The sequence below is a fragment of the Pogoniulus pusillus genome, chromosome 39 (assembly GCF_015220805.1).
Source record: "Pogoniulus pusillus isolate bPogPus1 chromosome 39, bPogPus1.pri, whole genome shotgun sequence".
Taxonomy (NCBI): domain Eukaryota; kingdom Metazoa; phylum Chordata; class Aves; order Piciformes; family Lybiidae; genus Pogoniulus; species Pogoniulus pusillus.
This window is the reverse complement of record NC_087302.1, coordinates 200,597-221,613: the sequence shown is the minus strand read 5'-3', so window position 1 is coordinate 221,613 and position 21,017 is coordinate 200,597. Positions and strand designations below refer to the sequence as shown.

The 21,017-nt window shown below is 59.5% G+C and overlaps 1 protein-coding gene across 6 annotated transcripts in view; it reads right to left on the bottom strand.

Annotated features, from left to right (window-relative positions):
• Positions 1 to 16,781, bottom strand: part of KIF21B (kinesin family member 21B) — a 40,504-nt gene extending 23,723 nt beyond the window's left edge. For 2 of the 6 annotated variants that reach the window (XM_064173916.1, XM_064173915.1), the window contains exons 1-2: positions 2,914 to 3,705; positions 2,393 to 2,575 (exon numbers count right to left, since the gene is read on the bottom strand). In XM_064173916.1, coding sequence (XP_064029986.1) covers positions 2,393 to 2,575; positions 2,914 to 3,513 — 783 coding nt within the window. In that variant the 5' untranslated portion in view covers positions 3,514 to 3,705. Of the gene's footprint in view, positions 1 to 2,392; positions 2,576 to 2,913; positions 3,959 to 16,704 lie in introns of those variants that run through there. The other 4 variants (XM_064173919.1, XR_010308842.1, XM_064173918.1 and 1 more) reach the window with 4 other exon arrangements.
• Positions 16,782 to 21,017: the final 4,236 nt, after the last annotated feature.

The following is a 21,017-nucleotide window of genomic DNA, read 5'->3' as shown; positions in this document are numbered from 1 at the left end:
AGCAGGAGGCCACTAGAGCCCAGCAGATTGGGACTGACCTGCCCTGCCATGTTGATACTGCATGCTGCAGACCAGCAGAAATGGCCCCAGGAGGGGGGCAAGAGCAGCAGAGGATGCTCAGGGGTGTGGCTGCAGGCAGGAGATGGAGCACAGGCAAGGCCTGACCTACACGCAGGGGGACCCAGCTAGGCCAGGATGCCCAGAAGGTATGAGGCGCCTGGGCACACAGTGCCTGGTTGCCCTGTGAAGATCTGAGCTGCAGTCTGGGTTGGTTCCAGCTGCCCAGCCCTGTCCTGTCTCTGTGCCACACAGGCAGCTGTGCAGGAACCAGGACACTTTCAGAGCCCTGTCCCTAGAGCCTGAGCAGACACCTGGCAGCTATGCATCACCTTAGTCTTCCTTGGTATTCCCAGTCACAGGAGACAGCAGAGCCCCTCTCCTGTCACAGGTCCCTGAAGTCACCTCTGCTGGGTGAAAAGGGGGACCAGGGAGTGATGGGCAAGCAGGGAAGACTCTGGAGGTGTTCAGGACCAGGTTAGATGAGGCCTTGAGTGACCTGTTCTAGTAGGAGGTGTCACTGCCTATGGCAGAGGGTTAGAACTGGATGAGCTTGGACATCCCTTCCAACCTAAACCATTCTATGACTCAAAGCTGACAGAGGATGCCCCCATCCATACTTTGACCCTCTGTCACCCTGGGCCAGAGGGAAACCCTTGCCTTCTTGCCCTCCTGTCCAGCAATCAGGGTTGTAGCTTACCCTCCTGCAGTCACGTCCCAGTGCAGGGACCAGGGTCACCCGAGGCCAGTGGGCTTCTGGCAGCAGAGCATCTGAGGCTAATCCAGCCCTTGCCAGCCCAGGTGCAAACAGGCTCCCCAGGGCTTTAAAACCCACTGCCTGCTCCAGCAGTAACAGGATGGGGATCAGCAGGGTCACACACCCTGCATTAGTGGCGGGACAGGGGCTGGTGCCCGGGCCCTGCTGCAGCCACGTGCCCATGCTGGCACAGCAGAGCCATTGTTGCCACAAACCCTCCCTGAGCTGGCTGGACACAGGTGGCTCTCAGTGCAGTGGCACAAGAGCTCCCAGTCTGATGATCATGTCTGTGTGGTAAACCAGTGGGCAATGCCTTCCAAGAGCCTTGGTCAGCAGACCAGCAGGCAATGGGTTTCACTCTCTCCACATGTACAGCCCCCTGCAGCTGGCAGATGCCCCCCACCTTGAGGCTGCCAGCGTCTCACTGGGCATAGCTGGCCTGGGGAGTGTGACCATGAGTGGTTTTGAAACACTGCAGAGGAAAGCTTGTTCCCATTCTCCTCTGTAGCTGCAGGACAAACGTCACTGGGGCTGTTCTGAAAGCCAAAGCCATCAGGAGTCAGAGGTGGTGACAAGACAGAAGGACTACAGGAAGTCTCCATGGCAGCTGGTGTGACAGGCTGGAACAAAGGCAGAGTAGGCATCCTCTCCCTAGTGCTCATCCCTCATGTGTCCCAAACCCTGCTAACAGGTCATTCAGCTCCCTGGGGCAGTGTGGGGTCATTCCAAACAGCTGACTGGCAAGGAGCCCCCCCAGGATAACAGGTACTGCTTAGGGCACTGCTTCCCCTCTCCAGGCCACCTTCATCTGGAGGATCCCAGGTGAGACAGCTGCCAAAGCCACATCTTAGCAAGATCAGAGCATGAGGCCTCTCTTTCTGCCTGTCTCCTGCAGGCTGTACCCCAGCTTGGGACACCAACCAGATGAAGTTTGCTCAGGAGCTCAGATTCATTCAACACTGCCCTGTGTTCTCACCAGGCTCTTAAATCAATGTCTCTGGACTTCCAGCCCAGAACTGATCCCCCAGGGACTCTGCTGCAGACACACAAGACCCACAGGCGTCATGGGACAGAGCTCTCCCGGGAAAGAAGCAGCTCACGGAAGAACCTTTTAAAACTGAGAGGCCAAAGCAGAGGGGGGAGAGGATGCAATGTAGCCTTCTCAAGGTCAAAGATGCAGCAAAGGACATGGCAAAGGTCCCCACAGAAGGGCAGTTTGGTCTCTCCTTATTTCTCTGGGAATGCTGGTGCAGATCCCGGGCAGCAGGTATGCTACTGCTCCTGACTGAGGGCAAGGATGAGCAAGCCCAGAGCCACCTCGGTTTGCAGACCACACAAGGGGCACTCCTTGCAACCAAGAAAGTGTCACCTCAGTTTGTGGCCATCGTGAGGTCAAGAACATCCAGGTGTTTTGGGTCTCCTCTGCCCTGGCACACATCTCTGGCCACACACCTGCTGTGGGGTACAGCTCAGGTGAGGAGCAGCCAGGACATAGAGGACTCAAAGGGCCCAGGACATGGGATCTTAGCGAAGCAGAGGGCAGGGCCATGGTGTCCCCCCAGGCCTGCTGTCACTCACCTCCAGAAACTGGGCACTGACTTTGAACTCAGGTGCTTCCATGCCCTGACTCCGTGCCACCCGCTTGCGCTCCTCGATGCCACTGAAGAGGTGCCCGATGGCCCGCGGGATGATGCCCTGCTCCTCCTCAGAGATGTTCATGTCAAAGCCAGTGCCCATGGTGTAGGTCTTCCCTGCACCAGTCTGCAGGGGCAGAGAGGGAGAAGCTGGCTGGACCCTTCCAGGCTCAGCTTTGCCCACTACAACCCAGAGCTCCCCTTGCCACCCTAAGCTCCCTAAAACGTCTCTGCTGAGCCCTTCTGATCCTCAACACCACCCCAGCTCCCTCCTGTGCCTCCCTCCCAGCCCTCTCCCGCTCTCTTCCCACCCAGTGCTTAGGGACAACTCTGTCCCCTCCACACCCAAGAGTTTATACACTCCCCACCTCTCCTAACATTTGTGGGTGCCATCTGACCAACCACAGCACTCAGTGATGCATGGGAGCCCAGTGCCCATGCCCAAGGAAAAGGCAGAACATGTACCTGGCCATATGCCAGCACAGTGGCATTATAGCCCTCAAAGCAGCCTTCAATGAGCTTGCCCACACACGTTGCATAGATCTGCTCCTGCCATGTGTCCAGGTCAAAGACAAAGTCATAGGTGAAGGCCTTGTCCTTCCCCAGCAGCACCTGGGGCTCGCCAGGTGTCACCGAGGTGCAGATGTGGCATCCCTCTATCTTCTCTTTGGACAGCTGGGGACGGATCCTGCAGGAAGAGAAGCAGGCTGGGGCAGCCTGAGGCTTGTTCCATCCCTGGGAGACACAAGCCTGGTCTTGAGGATAGGTGTGAGGCCCATGCTGGAGCCACGGCTGCTGTGGACAGGGGACTGGCAGCACTTCTGCCTGCAGCATGGAACAAACAGGGCTGGGGACAGCCCTGATCAGCTTGTGGCTGAGGAAGAGATATGCTCGGCAGGTGACAGGCAGCACTGGGTGCCATGGCACGGGCAGGCCTGGCAATGCCATGCAGCTGCACTTTGAACTGCCCTTGCACCAAGAGCTGAAAACTCCCAGAACGGCCCAACCAGCCTCCTCGTGCCCGTGCCTTGGTGCCCCTGCCGGGCAGTGAGCTCTGAGCCGCATGCGGATGGGGATCAATGCATCGATGCAGCCCTGCTGGGGACTGCCAGCAGACAGGCAGCTGCTGGGCCGTGCTGCAGCCACACACTCAGCAGCAAGATCCCACTGAAGTTCCAAAGGCCTGGAATGCCAAAACACAGCGAGCCAGCCCAGAGCCAAAGCAAGCCTCGAACCAACCCGGCAGGCAGGCTGCAGCTGTACCCCAGCAGCGGGAAGAGGCCCGGGCAGGCTGTGCGGGGCTCCGGGGAACAGCGGCCGGGAGCTCTCGGCAGCGAACGGCTGCAGCCCGGTGCGGCTCTGGCACTGGCGCTGGCAGCAGCTCCAGCCGTGGGTGCCAGTGGGGGTGCCAGGTTTGGCGAGCTGGCTGGGGCCGGAGGACTCGCGGAGAAGGCAGGAGCGGGGAGCCGAGCGCCGCGGCACGGAGCCGTGGTTAGAGCTGCTGGGCGCACACCTCCCCCCGGCGCTTCATTAGCAGCTGTTTAACTTCATTCCTCCCAAGAGATCGACGGCTTCGCCCCAGCCAGCGGCGAGCAGAGCCTGGGAAAGCCGAAAGTGCCTAAACCTGAGAAGGCAGAGCAGAGGGCAGCGCCGGCACCAGGCTCACGCTGCCAGCAGCCGCGTGGGAGCAGCACTGCGTGTCCCTGGGCTCTTTTCGCTTAGCAGCCACAGCAAACAGCAGCTTCTGACGTGCTCTGCCCGAGACTCGCTCCTGTCACCTTCCCCGGGTCCCACCCTCCTCCAGGAAAATTAACCCCAGCTTTAATGCCTCTTTGGCCAACCTGAAGGTGCTTCGCTTTCTCGCCACCCCCGACAGACACTGTGACAATCCCTAGGGGGTGGGCAGAGGAAGAAACTGGAGCCGTGGTATCTTTGGACATCTTTTTTCCTCTCACCAAAATTGAGAGGAGAGTTTTCAGCAGAAGATTTCTTTCTTTCTCCCCTCCCCCCAGAGATTAAATTCGGGGGGGGGGGGGGGGGGGGGGGGGGGGGGGGGGCGGTTTGCAGGAGAGGATGAGCAGCAGTGTGGAGGGCGAATGTGGATTTTCCACAGGGCATCAGCCTGGCCACGCTGGGCTGTACCAGCTGTCTACATGCCCACATAGATGTCTCCCTGCTCCCCAAACCTTGTTGCCCAGCCAGATGCAAGCACACAGGGGATCTTGACACTCAGCCTGGCTCTCATGGCCAGAGGACCTGCAGCAGCTGGAGTACAGCCAGGTTCCAGTCCTCAGAGTGGCTTCTCCATGCTGTCTCATCTTCCCAGGGGGGATGGAGAAGCAAGAAACCCCCAGAAGGGTCCTGCTCTCCAGGTAATAGGCCAAGCATCATCCAGGGGTATCCTTGGAAGCTGCTGCCAGCTGCTGTACAAATAGCACAGACCTTTGTTATGAAAGCAGGACAAGCAAAGCAGGAGGGTAGGGACAAGCACCAGATTCACATAGCCACCAAGCGACATCACACAGGACTTCTGTCAGTCCCAGCTCTCCCACACCACAGAGTCCCAGGCCTGCCTTCCCAGGAGGAACATCACCATGCCAGGCACTGGACAACAGGAGACCTTGGCCAGACAGGTATAGGTTATGTGTAGTTCATGGCACACCCAGGCACCACAGAATCATTTAGGCTGGGAAAGACCTTTAACAGAGTCCCACCACCAATCCAGCCCTGCCAAGTCCACCACTAGATCACAACCCTCAGCACATCTACTTTTGAGTACCTCTGGGGAGGGTGATTCCACTGCAGCCCTGGGCAATCTGTTCTAGGGCTTAACAACAATGCCAGTGAAAAAAAAATCTAGTATCCAACCTAAACCCCCCTTGGTGCAACTAGTTCCTGGGGAGCAGAGCCCAACCCCCACCTGGCTGCAGCCTCCTCTCAGGGAGCTGCAGAGAGCAATGAGCTCTGCCCTCAGCCTTCCCTTCTGCACACTGCCCACCCCCAGCTCGCTCAGCTGCTCCTTCCCAGCTCTGTTCTCCAGACCTTTCCACAGCTTTGTTGCCCTTTTCTGGACCTACTCCAGCTCCTCAATATCCTTCTTGGAGTGAGTGGCCCAGAACTGAACCCAGGATTTCAGGTGCCCAGTACAAGGGCACAATCACTTCCCTCTTCCTGCTGGCCACACCATTGCTGATCTAGGCCAAGATGCTGGTAGCCTTCTTGGCCACTTGGGTACAGACTGGCTCATCTTCATCTGCTGTCAGTCAGCACCCTCAGGTCCTGTTCTGCTGGGAGCTTTCCAGCCAAATGTGACATAAGTGACTGCAGAGTCAGCACCAGCTCTCTGCTGTCCTCAGCCTCACCAGGTGATGCTCAGGGCACTGGTAGCTCTTGCTGTGCTCTGCCTCAGTTTCCCTGCTCTGTCACAGCAGCTTTGGTAGTCATCAGTGCACCATCTGAATGTGCATTCTGGCACTCCTTGTCTCTGCCTCTACCAAAAAGCTGCTGGCCATGTCCTGTCTGTCCATGGGTCTTCAAGAGCTGAGTGTGCTGCTGTCAGGGCTTAACCTGCACGACAACAGAGCAGCTCCCTCACCTGCATCTGGACACAGCCAATCAGCCTGCTCTGGGCATGGCCTACAAGTAGGGACAGCTTGTGCCCAGCACCAGAGCCCACTGCAGAGCCAAACACTGTGAGATGTCCTGTCCTAAAGGGCTGGGACACCCCCAGAGAGCCCAGCCGATCCCCTGGGAGCCCCTGGAACAAGCACCTAATGTTATATGGCAATTAGGGACATATCTGCTAAGCAGCAACCAAAATAAAGCAGCCCTTAACCAGGGGGTGCTGCTCACCACCACCCCCGCCCAGTCTCGGGCAGGTGTGGACCAGAGCCCTGGCTCCACTGGGCAGCCTGCACCCAGCTGTCCCCACGCTGGCACAGGTGACTGCTTCTCCTTGCTGAAGCCACATGAGGAGGACAGGCTGGGCTGGGGCCAGCAAGGTGATCAGCACCAGCTGATAAACCAGCCTCAGCACGGGCAAAGAGCCAGGGAGAGGAAAGCCAGCATGAGTCCTGCCACAGGCACTGTCCCCAGGCAAAGGGATGGGGACAAGGGACCGAGCTGCAATGGTCCCAGCTGAGTGCTCCTGCCAAGCAAGCCTGGCCCCTTCCCAGCCCTGGGCACTCGATAGAGGACTGGGATCAGATGGATGCACAGAGACAGAGGCACAGGCAGGGGTGCAGGGTGGCTCCTTCCCGAACCCGCTGCTTCCCCCGGGGCAATGACAGGCAGCATGGCAGCAGCTCCAGCAGCTCCAAACCTGGCAGCAAAAGCGGCCTGTGTGCCAGGAGGAGCCTGCAGCCACCCGGGGACACAACTCTCCATCACTCCCCTTCCCCACAGCACTGGCAGGCTATGAAAGCCTCATCTCCAGGGCTGGGCTGCCAGGGGGTCCGAGCATCTGGGAGGAAGGGGGAGGCGGATCCGCACCTCCAGGGGCAGGGAGCCTCGGCAGCAGAACAAAGAGCGAGTTGTTCAACTCCGCTGCCCCGTGCCAGCGCTTGCCTGGGGGGGAGGGGGAGAGCCAGGCGAGGCTGGAAGCCAAACGCTGGATGGGCACCTCGGGTCTGCCAGCTCCCACAGGAAGCCCTCATAAGGTCGGCTCAGAGGTCCCTACCTCCTGGCAGGAGCAGCCCCCAGGCGAGAGCCCTGTCATGCCGGTATCTGAGACACGCAACCAGTGGGAGGGAAGAGCTCAGCACACCGGGCACAGCCCCACCTCAGGGCTGCAACCACCAGCGACCACCACCCAGTGCCCTCCATGCACTGAGGGGAGGCTGTTCTCTTGTCCACAAAAGCACAACGGCTGCCCTGGACTGCGAGGTTCCTGCCTCCATGCACTCCTGTCTCCCTACCCCTCTGCCTCAGCTGCCCCCCTCCCCAGCATCAGAGCTGCAGGAGCCTCTGCCAGACGTACCCCATCTGCCAGCCTCTTTATCCCCTCTGCTCCCTCACTGCTCTGCCCCAAACCCACTCTCCATGCTTTGCTGTGACCCTGTGATCCCACCCAGCAGCACAGGGCAGCCAGCAGAGCCGCTCTAACACACTGTCCTGTGATCCCCTTGGATATCCTATGGGTCAGGAACACCCTGGGCATTGCAAACCCAGCAGTGTGTGGCACATGGGGTGCAGTGTGGCAGTGTGTGCAGCACTCAGCCTGGACAAACAGCTCCCCAGGCAGCCAGCGCCTGCCAGCATTATCAGGGGCAGATCAAAGCTTTCCCCGTACCTCTGGAGCAGCACAGCAAGCTCTGAGCTGCACACAGCAGCTCCCAGGCCTCATGGTGGCTTGCTGCTGGGGGAGCAGTTGCCCTTTTGCCCAGGAAGGGATGTCTCAGGTCCCATTGCCTGCTGATCACGGGGCTCCAGGAGAGGCCTGGCTGCCAAGGGCTGGCCGTTTGCACGTAGGTTGCTTTGGACCCAAATCAAGACAAAGTTAAGCGTCTAATCAGTGTGGCATGGGAGCAGGTCAGCAATAGGAGCAAACTGAATCAGGCCCCCCAGGGACTGCCAAGGCTGGTCAGCAAATGCTCCAGTTAAGAGCCACAGCAAACCACCTGCCAGCAGCAGCAAGCACGGCACAGGGCAGCGCCAGGCTCAACCTGCCTGTAGAGCCAGGAACACCACACAGTGCCTGTGCTCCAGCCACAATGCCAAAGCAGAGGGGGCTGTGCCCAGTGTGGCTTGACCAGCACCTGGGGCAGGATGGAGCTCTCCGGATGCTGGACTTGCACCCTGCCCTGCAGCATTGGGCAACCCAGGGACAGGCAGGTCTCCACAGAGCTGGAGTGTGCTGCACACAGCTCAGTGGAGGAACATGCACCCAGCCCACATCCATGACCCAAGGAAGTGACCCCCAAAAATATAACATAGAATCCCAGAATAAATCCATTTGGAAGAGGCCTCCAAGCTGATCCAGCCCAACAGTCCACCCAGCACTGCAGGCCCAGCACCAAACCATGACCCTGAACTCCAGCTCCACAGCTGCTGGAACACCCCCAGGGATGGGCACTGCAGCACTGCCCTGGGCAGCCTGTGCCAAGCCTTCAGAACCCTTCCAGGGCAGAAACATTTCCTGAGCTCCAGCCTGAGCCTCCCCTAGGGCAGCTTGGAGCCATTCCCTCTGCTGCTGTCCCTTGCCCCCAGGGAGCAGAGGCTGCCCCCTCCTCTCTCAGGGAGCTGCAGAGAGCAGTGAGCTCTGCCTCAGCCTCCTCTTCTCCACCTGCACACTCCCAGCTCTCACAGCCTCCCTCACCCCCAGCTGCTCTAGGCCCTTCTCTATCCTCCCTGCTGTGCTCTGGGCAGGCTGCAGCCCCTCAGTGTCCTTCCTGCAGTGAGGGGCCCAGAGCTGAGCACAGCACTCGAGGGGTGTCCTCCCCAGTGCTGAGCACAGGGGGATGGGCACCTCCTGTCCCTGCTGCCTACCCTGGTTCTAATCCAAGCCAGGATGACATTTGCTTTCCTGGTCACCTGGGCACTGCTGGCTCATATTTAACTGACTGTGAACCAGAACCCCCAGGGTCCTTCTCAGAGTCTTGGCCCATGGCTGTCACCTGTCCAGGCCCCTCTGCAAAGCCTCCCTACTCTCTGAGCACATCAACACAGCCACCCAGCTTGGTGTCATCTGTAGATTTGCTGAGGGTGCCTTAATCCCCTGCATGGATGTGCTGCCCAGCCTCCAGCTGCCCAGCTTGCTCTTATGGGGCAAACCCCACAGCCTTTGACCCCAGAACACCCTGAGACCCCCCTAATCCTCCTGCTTCAGGCTTTCCTGAGCTTAGGGAAACCTTTAAATTAGGTCTTGGCAACCACCCTGTGCTGCTCATTAGCTGTGACAGGAGGAGCCCAGGACTGAGATGCCATCTGCTCTGCTCAGAGCTCTACCACATGTCCAGGACCAGGGATGTGCTGCCTGCCTGGCGATCCAGCAGCCAGAGACACCCAGGCCAAAGCAGCAGGAAAAGATTAGCAGGGCCCAGGAGGAGTGCAAGACTCTGCTCTACCCAGCCTAGAGGGGTACAGGAGCAGATCAATTTGGGATCTCTCTGGACTTCATCTAGCTTCATCACCATAATCCACTGGCAATGTCATCAGGATCAGGCTGGGAAACACTACCAGGATGTTTGGAAATGGCAGCCCTGATGCAGGCACCCACAACAGGCTTAAAGAGCCCAGGCAGGGTGGGCAGTGCAGGCAAACACTCGAGGCACATCACAGCAAAGCTTCTGCTCCCCTGCAACCGCACAGCAATACCCACCGAGGCAGCAGCTCAGCAGCAGTGGCAGCAGTGACTGCAGCATTTGCCAGGAGACTCTGGGCCTGCCAGGGATCAGCCTGACCTTGCAGTGGCACAGAGGTGCCACAGGGGTGCCACAGGCAGATGGACACTCTCCCCCTCCTAATCCTGCACCCCAGTACTGAGGCTCCCATTTCCTCCCAATCCACTGATCCACACCCACAGACTGTCATCCTTTCCTGGGTGCCCCTGTGCTGTGCCCATCTCCCAGTCCCACCCCTGTACTGGTGCACCCATACTGGAGATAAGGACCCCCAAAAAGCAGGCACACTTGCAGTCCCTTGGCACTCTCTGACTGCCACTGGGACAACAACCCAACCTTGGCAGAAGGTGCACCAACCTCAGCCCATGTTCTGCGATGCTGTCATGACAAGGACCAGGAGCCCAGCTCCAGCCTTTCTCTCCCAAGGTGACATTCTTCCAGCAGGCCCCCAGCACACCCACAAGGCTCTACCAAAGGGTTTGGGTCTGGTTATTACACCCTGCAGTGCAGAAGCTCATGTGAGGGACCCTTGCAACCTCTGGGGACAGTGTGATGAACAGACCTGGCACATCCCTCCCCGTCCCACTCAGCGTCCTGTCCCCACATCTCCATCCCTCTCCTCTGAGCACTCACACCTGAGTCCTTGGGCTCCAACACTCAGACATGCCTCAGGCTGTGGCAAAGGAGGAAGGAAAAGCCCTGGGAAGAAGTCAGAGGCAGTTGTGCTTGGTGCTAAAGGTCAGGCTGCACCATGCTCCAGGAAGGGAGCTGAGAGCCTGTGGGTCCCTGGCTGCAGCATCAAAGCCCAGAGGCAGAGGGGCAGAAGGACCTCTTTCAGCCCTGAGGAGGCCAGACTTGGGCCTCCCCAGTGCCAGTCTCCAGAGCTTTGCCCTTAGTGCTGGCCCAGACATGAGGTTGGCAAAACTGGGAGAACAGACTTGGAGCTTGGAGCAGGGCTTCCAGGCCACCCATAACACACCACAGAGGCACCCACCAAGAACAGCCAAGTGTGGGTGGATGGGCAGGGAGCTGTCCACAGCCCCATGGAGTTAGATGGGGTGGGAGAACCATGACACAGGCTCAGTTACAGCAAGCAGGGATCAGAAGCCTTCCCCTGTCCTGGCCCAAGAGAGCTGCAAAGAAGGGGAAGAGATATCAATAGGGTCGCTGGGGCCTGCAGCTCAGCCCCACACCCTCACCTGGGAATGGGGATGGTCCTGTGGTGCCCAGGTGAAGCAGGGCAGAGGGGCAGATGCCAAGCAGGATGAAGCTGCCAGCTGCCCTGGCTTCACAGCAGTGCAGAGTCACAAAGACAGGGCAACGCTGGATGAGCTCCTGGGCTGCCTAGAGGGGAAGGGGTGGAAGCTTCTTGCCCTCCCACTAAGCCAAACCAGAAACCATCAGCATCTGACCAGGGCAAGTCACCCTGCAGCCTGCTGCAGAGCCCAGCAGCAGCTGCCCTCACAGTCCCCACATGCCAAGCCTGTTTAACCAGCGACAGGGACTGTTGTGACAGGCTCCAGCAGGAAACTGCCCTGTGGGACCGCCGGGTCGAGCCCCCCTGCTCCCAGCAGGAAAGGCACAACAAGGGCAGGTTGGGCTGGCTGCTTAGCGCCGGGCACAGCAGGGCTATCACCTTCCCTCCCTGGGGGCCTGGAGCCATGTTCCTGACAGCTTTGTTTAAGGTTTCATCTCCTACAGTTTTCTCTTCCCCCCCTTTTCACTGCCGCTGGAGGGTAGCCGCAGCCGGCTCTGTCCTCTGGCTTGGAGACGACCACAGCCCCTCGAGTTCCTGCCAGTGGGCAGTGGGCGCAAGCTGCAGGCACCAAAAGCCTCTTAAAGCTGCTTCGCTGCGAGCGATACCGCAGGTGACAGCGCAGCCCCTGCCCGCAGGCTGCAGCCCTGCCTGCCGCTGCCGGCTCCAGCCCCTGTCTGCACCCCCGCGGCCAGGCACACAGAGCCCCTGAGCTCAGCACCTCCCTCCCGGACCCCAGTCCCCCGCCTGCCCCAGGCCCCCACATCTCTCTCTAGACCAGGGATGCCAATTTAGCCCTGCCCAAATTGGGACTGGGAAGTCCCAAAGCGAAACCAAAGAGCTCACCGAAGAGCTCACCTGCCTGGGTTGAGCTCAGCACAGCAGCCAAGCAGCCACAGGATGTGTGGGACCTGCTGCCAGGCCTGACCTGGCCTCGGTGGAGCAAAGGATGAGGAGCAAAGCAGGATGGAGCAAAGCAGCTTGGGGTGCCCACTCCAGTGCTATGCCTGCCCAGCACTCACAGGATACAGCAGCGTCCCAAGATATTTCTTTTCTGGGATGAGAGCTGCACACAAAGAAGTCTCCCAGCCATGGCAGATGAGAGATGGGGCACCCCCAGGATGGGCTTTGCCACCACACCAGGACAGGTTGTCTCCTTCATCACCACAGGAGCCAGGCACATTCCATGCAGTAAGGCAGGTTTGCCTCATGCCTCCTCTGCACAGCCCTGTGACACATGAGCAAAAGCAGCCAAATACCAGGCAGATCTGGCAGAAGACAATGAGCTACCAGCACCACACCAAAGGGTGATGGTGGGCAGCAAGTACCTGGCTGGGCCACCCCCATCCATGCTGAAGCCTTTGGGCAGCATGCACACCAGCATGGCATGAGCTGGGCTCACACCACCTCTCCATCCAGACCCAAGACTGCCTGGTTTGGAATGGTTACAGCTCTGCCTCCTCAGAGATCAAGCCCAGATGGTCTTGGGCTCACAGGAGCTAACCCAGCAGGCAGAGGAGCCCTGGTCATGTTGCAGCAAAGATGCCAGGAGCCCAGTTGATTCTAGCACCTGACCTTTGCCCACATGCTCCAGCTGAGCCAAGGCCCTCCAGGGCACATGGTGAGGGGTAGGGTTAGGGTCTGCTTCATCCTGAATGGCACATTCCATTTTTTTCCCAAAGGAGACAGGAGCAGTTCCCTGGGGCAGGAGCAAGCACTGGGCTGCCCACATGGAGTGCAGAGCATCACAGCAGGAGTGTTTACAAGAGCAGCAGAGCACTGGAGGTTGCAGGGTTTAAATAAACTTGAAACCCGACTCAACTTCCTTCCCCAATTTCACAAGCTCCATTTCCTGAGTCCCTGCAGCTGGCTCGGAGTGCTTGCACCACCAGCAGCTCTGGCACAGTGGGTAGGCACCACCTTCTTTCTGATGAGCTGGGCAGTTTGAAAGGGCCCACAGGGAGCCTTTCTGCAGTCAGCTCTCAGACCTCTCCTGGCTAAGGAATTTAATGGCCTCTGGGTCAATACTCATCATCTGCCCTTCCTGATACAGCAAAACCACCCACACAATGGGGCTGGGCTCAGACTCCTGCACCCAGCAAGAGTCCTGTCCGCCCACTGCTCCATGGCTGGCTGCAGCTGCAAGAGCACCTCACTGTCAGCTCCATGGCTGGCTGCAGCTGCAAGAGCACCTCACTGTCAGCCTGAGTGCTACAGGGCAGGATGCTGCTAAGGCCAGGGGGGAGGCAGAGCTCTCAGAGCAGTGGCCATGTCCCCGGAAGGAGGACACCAGTGGGGAGCCTCTGAGGTAGCTGCACTGCAGTCACCCATTTGAGGTTCACCTACAGAAGGAAGCAGCAGTTGTTGCCCTCCCCAGTCTAAGGAAACCTCCCCCAGCAGCAAGCACTGAGGGCTCTCGGGCTGCCCGCACAGGCTCGCTGCAGTGGGTGGCAGAGGCCATTATGTGGGTGCAGGGAGTGCAAGCACCCAACCTGACTGCTGCCAGCATCTTTGCCCCATCACTTCTTCCCCAGTGGTGCCCGCCGGAGCTGGCAAGCTCAGATATGTCCACGAAGCAACACACCAGGCTTAACACTGATGGGCAAGTGAAGGCAGCCCCTGCCAGCAGGGAGGGTGGGAGTCAGGGCAAGATCCAACCCTGCCCTTGCAGACAGTGCAGGTCTGAGCCAGAGGTACAAGGTAGCAGGCACAAATGAGTCCCTAGGCCAGGAGCAGATACTGGGCCTGCATTTCCCTGTGCCACAGCAGCACTGCAGCAAGTGTGGCCATTTCGCTCCTGGCACACAGGAAGCCTAAGAAACACTCCCATGACCCGGGCGCTGGCTCAGCACCTGGGTCCTTAAGACCTCCACAGGGCAGTCAGGGCTCTCCCAGAGGGACGATGGGAACTTGTGAAGCTGACAGTGAAATGCCACAGCATTTCACCTGCCTCCTCTTGCCAGACCAGGAGAAGGAGCAAGAACCGGGCTCCCCTCAAGGACAGCGCAGCCCCAGCAGCCCTGCTCTTCTGTCCCTACTCCTCCCACCCTGAGGACTCTGTGAGGCCTCAGAGATGGTCCTGGTGGCTACCTCTTGACATCAGCTGGATCATGCCCATCACCCAGCCATTTAGCTCCAAGAGCACACAGCACCTTCCTCCAAAGGCCAGACTGCTTCCCAGTGCCCCTGCACGTAAAGACCCCGAAGAAATGGCAAAGCTGGCACCTTTCTGCTATTGTGAAAGGACAAAAAGGAAGCTTTGACCAGTGTCCTGTCACGCCCTAGAGGCATTCACCCTCCATGCTCTGACTACCGAGGGGGGTGGGATCTGTGAACAGGTCCTCTCAGAGGGTGGGAAGTCTCACTCCTGCAGGGCAGCTGCTCTGCTGGCAGTGTCAGGAATGCTCACGAAGGATAAATGTCACTCTTCTCCCCAGGGCAGGAGGGCACTCATCGCCAGCCCTTTGGAGCTACCTTAGCAAAAAAGCTGGGAGGTCCACAGGGCCTCTGTGTGCTCAGGTCAGCCTCAGGAGCCAGCTTCCCACATGGGGCTGCAACCTGCCTGCTTTGTCTTGCAGCCTTCCTGCTCCCAGCCTCTCTCCTTTGTCCTGACTTCTTGCTTTGCCACCTCATCACCCCAGCTGCCTGACAAGCACCAGCTACACCGAGTGGGATGCCACCTTGCTCCCTTGAAGGTGGGGGAGTTGGACCCCATCTCACATGGATCCTGAGCATGAACACCCCAGTCCCACTGTAACACTACAGTTCAAGTCACCTCCTGCTTGTGATCTCCTCCCCACGTCTAGGATAGTCCTCAAACCCCATTCACGGCAGGACTCAAAAGGTGGAAAGAGCCCAGCAAAAACGGCGCTACAGTTGCCATCCCTGGTGGCACCCACAGCATCTCCTGGGCAAAAGGGACCCCAGCCTTGAGTGTGGCCTTTGTTACAAGGCTTCATGCTGAGAGAAATGCAGGATGGAAGACAAGAAGAGTTCGGCCAGCAGGAAATCTCCACCTCCAGCTGCCAGTATCACTTGGTTACTGGGTCAGTGTCCTGGCGCGGGCACTCCTTTCAGCTCGGCACATCCCACCCCTGTCCCTGCACAGGCACTGCAGTACCTGCACAGTGGGGATGCTGTCACCTACCCTGCAGCTCCTCCACCCTTTCAATCAGCAGCCTGGCTCCCATTCTCAGCCTTTCAAATGGAGCAAGGCAGAAAATCCCCACTGCCTGCTCCTGAGAAGGAAGACAAACAAGCAGGCAGAGGTAGGAGGTGTCCTGGTGCACACACATGCACAGGCATACAGATGTGCACACACGGACAGAAGTGCACACACACAGACACATGCATAGGCACACAGCAGCAGCATGCACAGCCCCACACCCATCCTCTCTCCCGGCATCACTGATGCTGCACCCAGCATCTTTTGTGCTCTTGCTCTGCTCAGAGGAGCAGGAACCAGCCAGGGCTGTGCCCACCAAAAATCCTCCTCCGGGTGCTAAAAGCTCCCCTTGCAGACCACCAGCAGCACCCCAACCTGCCCCGTGCCATCAGAGGTGCAGACAAGAGGACACAGCCTGCCCTGCTCTCCCCATGGGGCACAAGCTGCTCCACGGTCGAGGCAAGGCAGGCGCGGCCAGGTGGTGGTGGGTGTGACCGCGTGGGTCTGCGACCCGCTGCATCTGCCCTCGCCCGGCCCCACTCTGAACCCTGCTCGGGAGCGTGGAGCACCGAAGGCCGGCCCGGGGTCACGCGTGTCCGGAAGCCTCGGGCTGAGCCGGCGCAGGACGAGGAGAGCCAGAGGAAGCCGCACGCCGGGCCCTAGCCCCACGCGGGACTCAGCTGCGGCCGTGACAGCCGGGCAGAGACCCTCTCGCCTCTCCCGCTGGCTTTGGCGGGGCTTGGACCCCCACTTCCTCCGGGGGCTTCCTCCTCCGCCAGGGAGAAGCAGGCGCGCAGCCTGGCACGGCGCTAACAAAGAGCCTGCGGTCCTACCGTGCCCCGTGGGCTCTGCGGACACTGCGGGTGTGTCTCGCCAGCCTGGCGCCCCTGGAGCTCCCGCAGCGGCTCCCCCCTCCCCAAACCCCGCATGCGTTGGATTCCGCCGGCAGCTCCGTGACCGCGGTGCGCGGTCTGGCAGGCGCATTGTTCCCAGCCCCGAGCCAGCACAAAGGACACCGAGATGCCGCATCGCTCCCTGTCACCTAGCCGAGGGGGCACGGGGTGGGGTGGGGGTGGGCAAGCAGGGACCCCCCCTACACCCCCTCGGCATCTTGCCTGACAACACCGGGCGGGGGGGGTAAACCCATCTGCGACGCAGCCCCGGGGTGCCGAGCTGCAAAGGCTGGCGACAGCTCCTTCTCCAGGTGAAGGCGCCGGGGGGCCCCGGGATCGGGGGGAGGTGCGCACCACGGGGCTCGCGGTGAGGGGGCCGCTGGGGTGAGCCCCGAAACGATGCGGAGTTGGGGAACACGGCGGCGGAGGGGTTCGGGGACGGGGGGGGCTGCTGGTGCGACAAAAGCCGACTCGGGGCAGGGGTGCAGGGGCTTCAGTGCCCCGAAGATGGGCAGCGCCGAGTCGTGCACACAAAGCTGCAGCCCCCAGCCCGCCGATGTGCCAGGAGGTACACAGAGCCTCCTGCGCCTCGCCGGCACTCACCTCACGGCCACCTTCACGCAGCTGACCGGAGCCGCCATGCCCTCGCCGCTCGGGCACCGCGGCCGCCGCTGCCCGAGAGCATCCGCGGGCGGGGAGGGGGCGGGCAGGGGCGGCCCCAGGTGCCGGGGGCGGGGCGCGGGCGCACACCCGCGCACACGGGGACGCGCACGGCTGTCGTATGCCCTTCGCAAGCCCATAGCTATTGGTGCCTGCTGCCCCTCCTCGGGCCAGCGGCCTCAGCTCCCGCCTGCCCGAGGCCGTACCGGGGCCGTTCCGGGCTTCCCGTCCCGGAGACAGCGGACAAGCAGCCCGGGATCCTCCGGGGTGGGTGCTTCCCGTCCCCGGGGAGCACAGCCCCTTGACCCCGGCAGGTCCTGGTATACAAACACCCCAGGGGACCATCAGGCTGCCAGCCCCATGCGTGCTGGTGGGGCCCAGTGCGTCCCGGTGTAGCGCTGCTCCAGTCAGGGCGCCCTTACCAGCCCTTCGTTCCGCCTGCCCTCTCCTGCCCTCCCTCCTGCCCTTCTCTGTCCCAGGGCTCCTGCCCATCACTCTGCTCTTCTGTCCCCAGCTGCACATGGGAGAAGTTCACAGCTAGCCCTGGTGGCTTCAGTGCTGCTGTGTGAGGACTCTGGAGCTCTCCCTGTTCACAGGGCGTTAGATGTTGGAAGGGACCCAAGGCCATCATCGAGTCCAACCCCCCTGCCAGAGCAGGACCACAAAATCCAGCTCAGGTCACACAGGAACACATCCAGACAGGTCTTGAAAGGCTCCAGAGAAGGAGACTCCACAACCTCTCTGGGGAGCCTGTGCCAGGGCTCTGGGACCCTTCCAGTCAAGAAGTTGCCCCTTGTGCTGAGCTGGAACCTCCTGTGCTGCAGCTTACATCCATTGCTCCTTGTCCTACCCCAGGGAGCAGTGAGCAGAGCTTCCTCCCTGGCGTGGGCTGGGAGGAAGTGGTCTTTAAAAATTAACCAACGTTCTTGACCCCTTTCCCCTCCAGAGCCTTAGCCCATGGGATTGCTGCAAGCATGTCTCTGGAGAGCACAAAGTCAGCTCTGCAGAAGTCCAGGGTTGTAATTCTGCTTGTTGGTCCGACTCGACCCTGTAGAATACTGAACTCCACTGTGTCACGAGCACTGTTCCTGCACGTGAGTGGCACAAGGAAGAGGCATCGTGCCCCAATGACAGCCCAGCCCAGCCATGGACAGCAGGCAACCCCACAGCTGGCCCCCAGCTCCCCACTAGCAGACAAACATGACAGCATCATGCCAATGGGCTGGTAAAGATGGCAGTGCCAGCGGCTGGGCAGCCTGCAAGAGGCCACTGACAAGGTCATTTTACACTTGCCACTGAGGACAGACTTTCTTGCAAAGGCATGAAGAGGCTGACATTGGGAGAGTCCCCAGACCAAACCCTCCAGCTCCACAGAGCCCATAAAGGATGTTCCAGCCTGCTCTGGAGTGTGGAGACTTGATTTGGGACCACTTGACCAAGGCTGGGAGCCTGCAGGTGTCTGCCCCTGCAAGCAACTATGCCTTCAGGTCCTGCTCAAGGTGAGGTGGTTCAGAGGTGAATGGGCATTCCCAGGGCTTTTCTTACACTGTGATTGGCAGCACCCAGACACCTCCATGGCTGGACTTGTTTGCATGTCAGAGCTCTGCAGTATCTGGGGACGTCAGCACTGAGGAGCAGAAGCCAGCACAGGGCAGTGGTGAGCGGTTTGGATGCTACTGCCAGAGCCACTAGGACGTGGGGGCTGGTGATTCTGTGGGTTGTTCGACACCGTGGAGAGAGCTCATCCCAAGAGGACAGAGGTTGAGGCACGGGAGGACAGTGCCTAGGTGCCAACACAGCTTTCCAGCATGCCCAGCCTGTACTGTGCAGCTGTAGGGGCCAAGCAGCAAGCCATGCAGCAGAGGACTATGCCCACAAGGCAACAGGCTCTGTTCTAGGAGCTGCTCTCAGGAGTCCAGAAAGGAAAATGTCCAGGACCCATTAGGGAGCAAGATTTCAGACAGGAAAGTGCCAAGAAGCTGCAGGCGACCTGTAATGGCTTCTCTGTCAGTTGCCTTCACACTGGCTGATGCCAGACAGATGTGTTGCCCTGTGCTGGCAGACCCCCTGGCTCAGCAGGAAAAAAGCATCTCCCAGCCTGAAGCAGGTATGAGATTCACAGGGGAGCCCCAGCTCTGCAGGTCTATGTTAATGTCTGGGTGAACAGAACAGAGTATGAGGGGAAACTGAGGCATGCTGAGGTTTACTTTGAGCAGCCCAGGCTGTGCCAGTCAGGACATGGCAGCACTGGTAGCTGACAGCTCATGAAGTCACAGCTGTGCCCAGAGTGGGGTATAGCACCTGTCCTCTGCTCAGGGCTCAGGGTGCCTTCACCCCAACAGCATCATCCCTTCACCTTGCCCACTTGTGCTACTCCTGAGGTCTCCTCTGTACGCTGGGGGAGCTGCCTTGGCATCTGCTGGGTTAAGTTCCTCATGCTGGTACAGCATCATTGGCATGAGCAGCAAATAGCCTGTCTGTAGTCCTGGGATGTCTCTTACTCTGTCACTGAGGGCCGTGTCTCCAAGTACTTCTGGGACTTCCCACACTGAGCTGCTGTTTTGGCTGCAGCTGGACCTTTCCTTTCCAAAGCTCCAGGCAGAGAGGGTCAGGGAAGTGTTGCTGACCCTACTGTATTAGAACTAGGGTGGGCAGCAGGGACAGGAGGTGCCCATCCCCCTGTGTTCAGCACTGGAGAGGCCACAGCTCAAGGCTGTGCTCAGCTCTGGGCCCCTCACTGCAGGAAGGACACTGAGGGGCTGCAGCCTGCCCAGAGCATGGCAGGGAGGATGGAGAAGGGCCTAGAGCAGCTGGGGGTTAGGAGGGGCTGAGGGAGCTGGAGATGTGCAGGTGGAGAAGAGGAGGCTGAGGCAGAGCTCACTGCTCTCTGCAGCTCCCTGAGAGAGGAGGGGGCAGCCTCTGCTCCTTGGTGGTAAGGGACAGCAGCAGAGGGAAAGATTCCAAGCTGCCCCAGGGGAGGCTCAGGCTGGAGCTCAGGAAATGTTTCTGCCCTGGAAGGGTTCTGAAGGCTTGGCACAGGCTGCCCAGGGCAGTGCTGCAGTGCCCATCCCTGGGGGTGTTCCAGCAGCTGTGGAGCTGGAGTTCAGGGTCATGGTTTGGTGCTGGGCCTGCAGTGCTGGGTGGACTGTTGGGCTGGATCAGCTTGGAGGCCTCTTCCAAATGGATTTATTCTGGGATTCTATCTCTCTGCTCCCATCCTTATGCTAGCTGTGTCACAAGCCTTATTTGTCCCTCAATTCAGCTAGGAATCAACCCAAGAAAGACCCCTCAGATGCTGTTTTAGTGAAAATCATAGAATCAAGCAGGTTGGAAGAGACCTCCAAGCTCATCCAGCCCAACCTAGCACTCAGCCCTGTCCAACCACCCAGACCATGGCACTAAGTGCCCCATCCAGGCTTTTTTTGAACACCTCCAGGGACAGCAAGGATCAGCCCCTGTGCAGCCCCAGAACCCAGCAGAGGGTGCAGAAGCACTGCCCCACTGCAGTATGTCCCCACCATAGTGCCGCCCCTTGTGTTTGGAGTCCCTGCTGAGCATCCACCCGCCTTGCAAAGTGGCTCACTCAGGCTCACATCACACTAAGGGGACCATGAGACCATCACCATTCACCTTGCATGAGGCACATCCTTGGCATGCCACTGACACAGCCTTAATGCCAAGCACCCTGTGTCCCTCAGGAGTTGGGGGACATGTGTCTGTGTGTGTCTGTGTGTGTCTGTGTGCATCTGTGTGTCTGTGTGTGCACGTTTGTCTGTGTCTGTGTGCGTCTGTGCATCTGTGTGTCTGTGTGTGCATCTGTGTGTGTGCGTCTGTCTGCATCTGTGTGTGAGTCTGTGCATCTGTGTGCATCTGTGTGTGCATCTGTGTGTGTGCCTGTGTGCGCCTGTGTGTGCGTCTGTGTGTGCATCTGTGTGTGCGTCTGTGTGTGCCTGTGTGTGCCTGTGTGTGCCTGTGTGTGCCTGTGTGTGCGTCTGTGTGTGCCTGTGTGCGTCTGTGTGTGTCTGTGTGTGTCTGTGTGTGTCTGTGTGTGCCTGTGTGTGCGTCTGTGTGTGCCTGTGTGCGTCTGTGTGTGCGTCTGTGTGTGTCTGTGTGTGTCTGTGTGCCTGTGTGTGCGTCTGTGTGTGCCTGTGTGTGCCTGTGTGTGTCTGTGTGTGTGTCTGTGTGTGCGTCTGTGTGTGTCTGTGTGTGCGTCTGTGTGTGCCTGTGTGTGCCTGTGTGTGCCTGTGTGTGCGTCT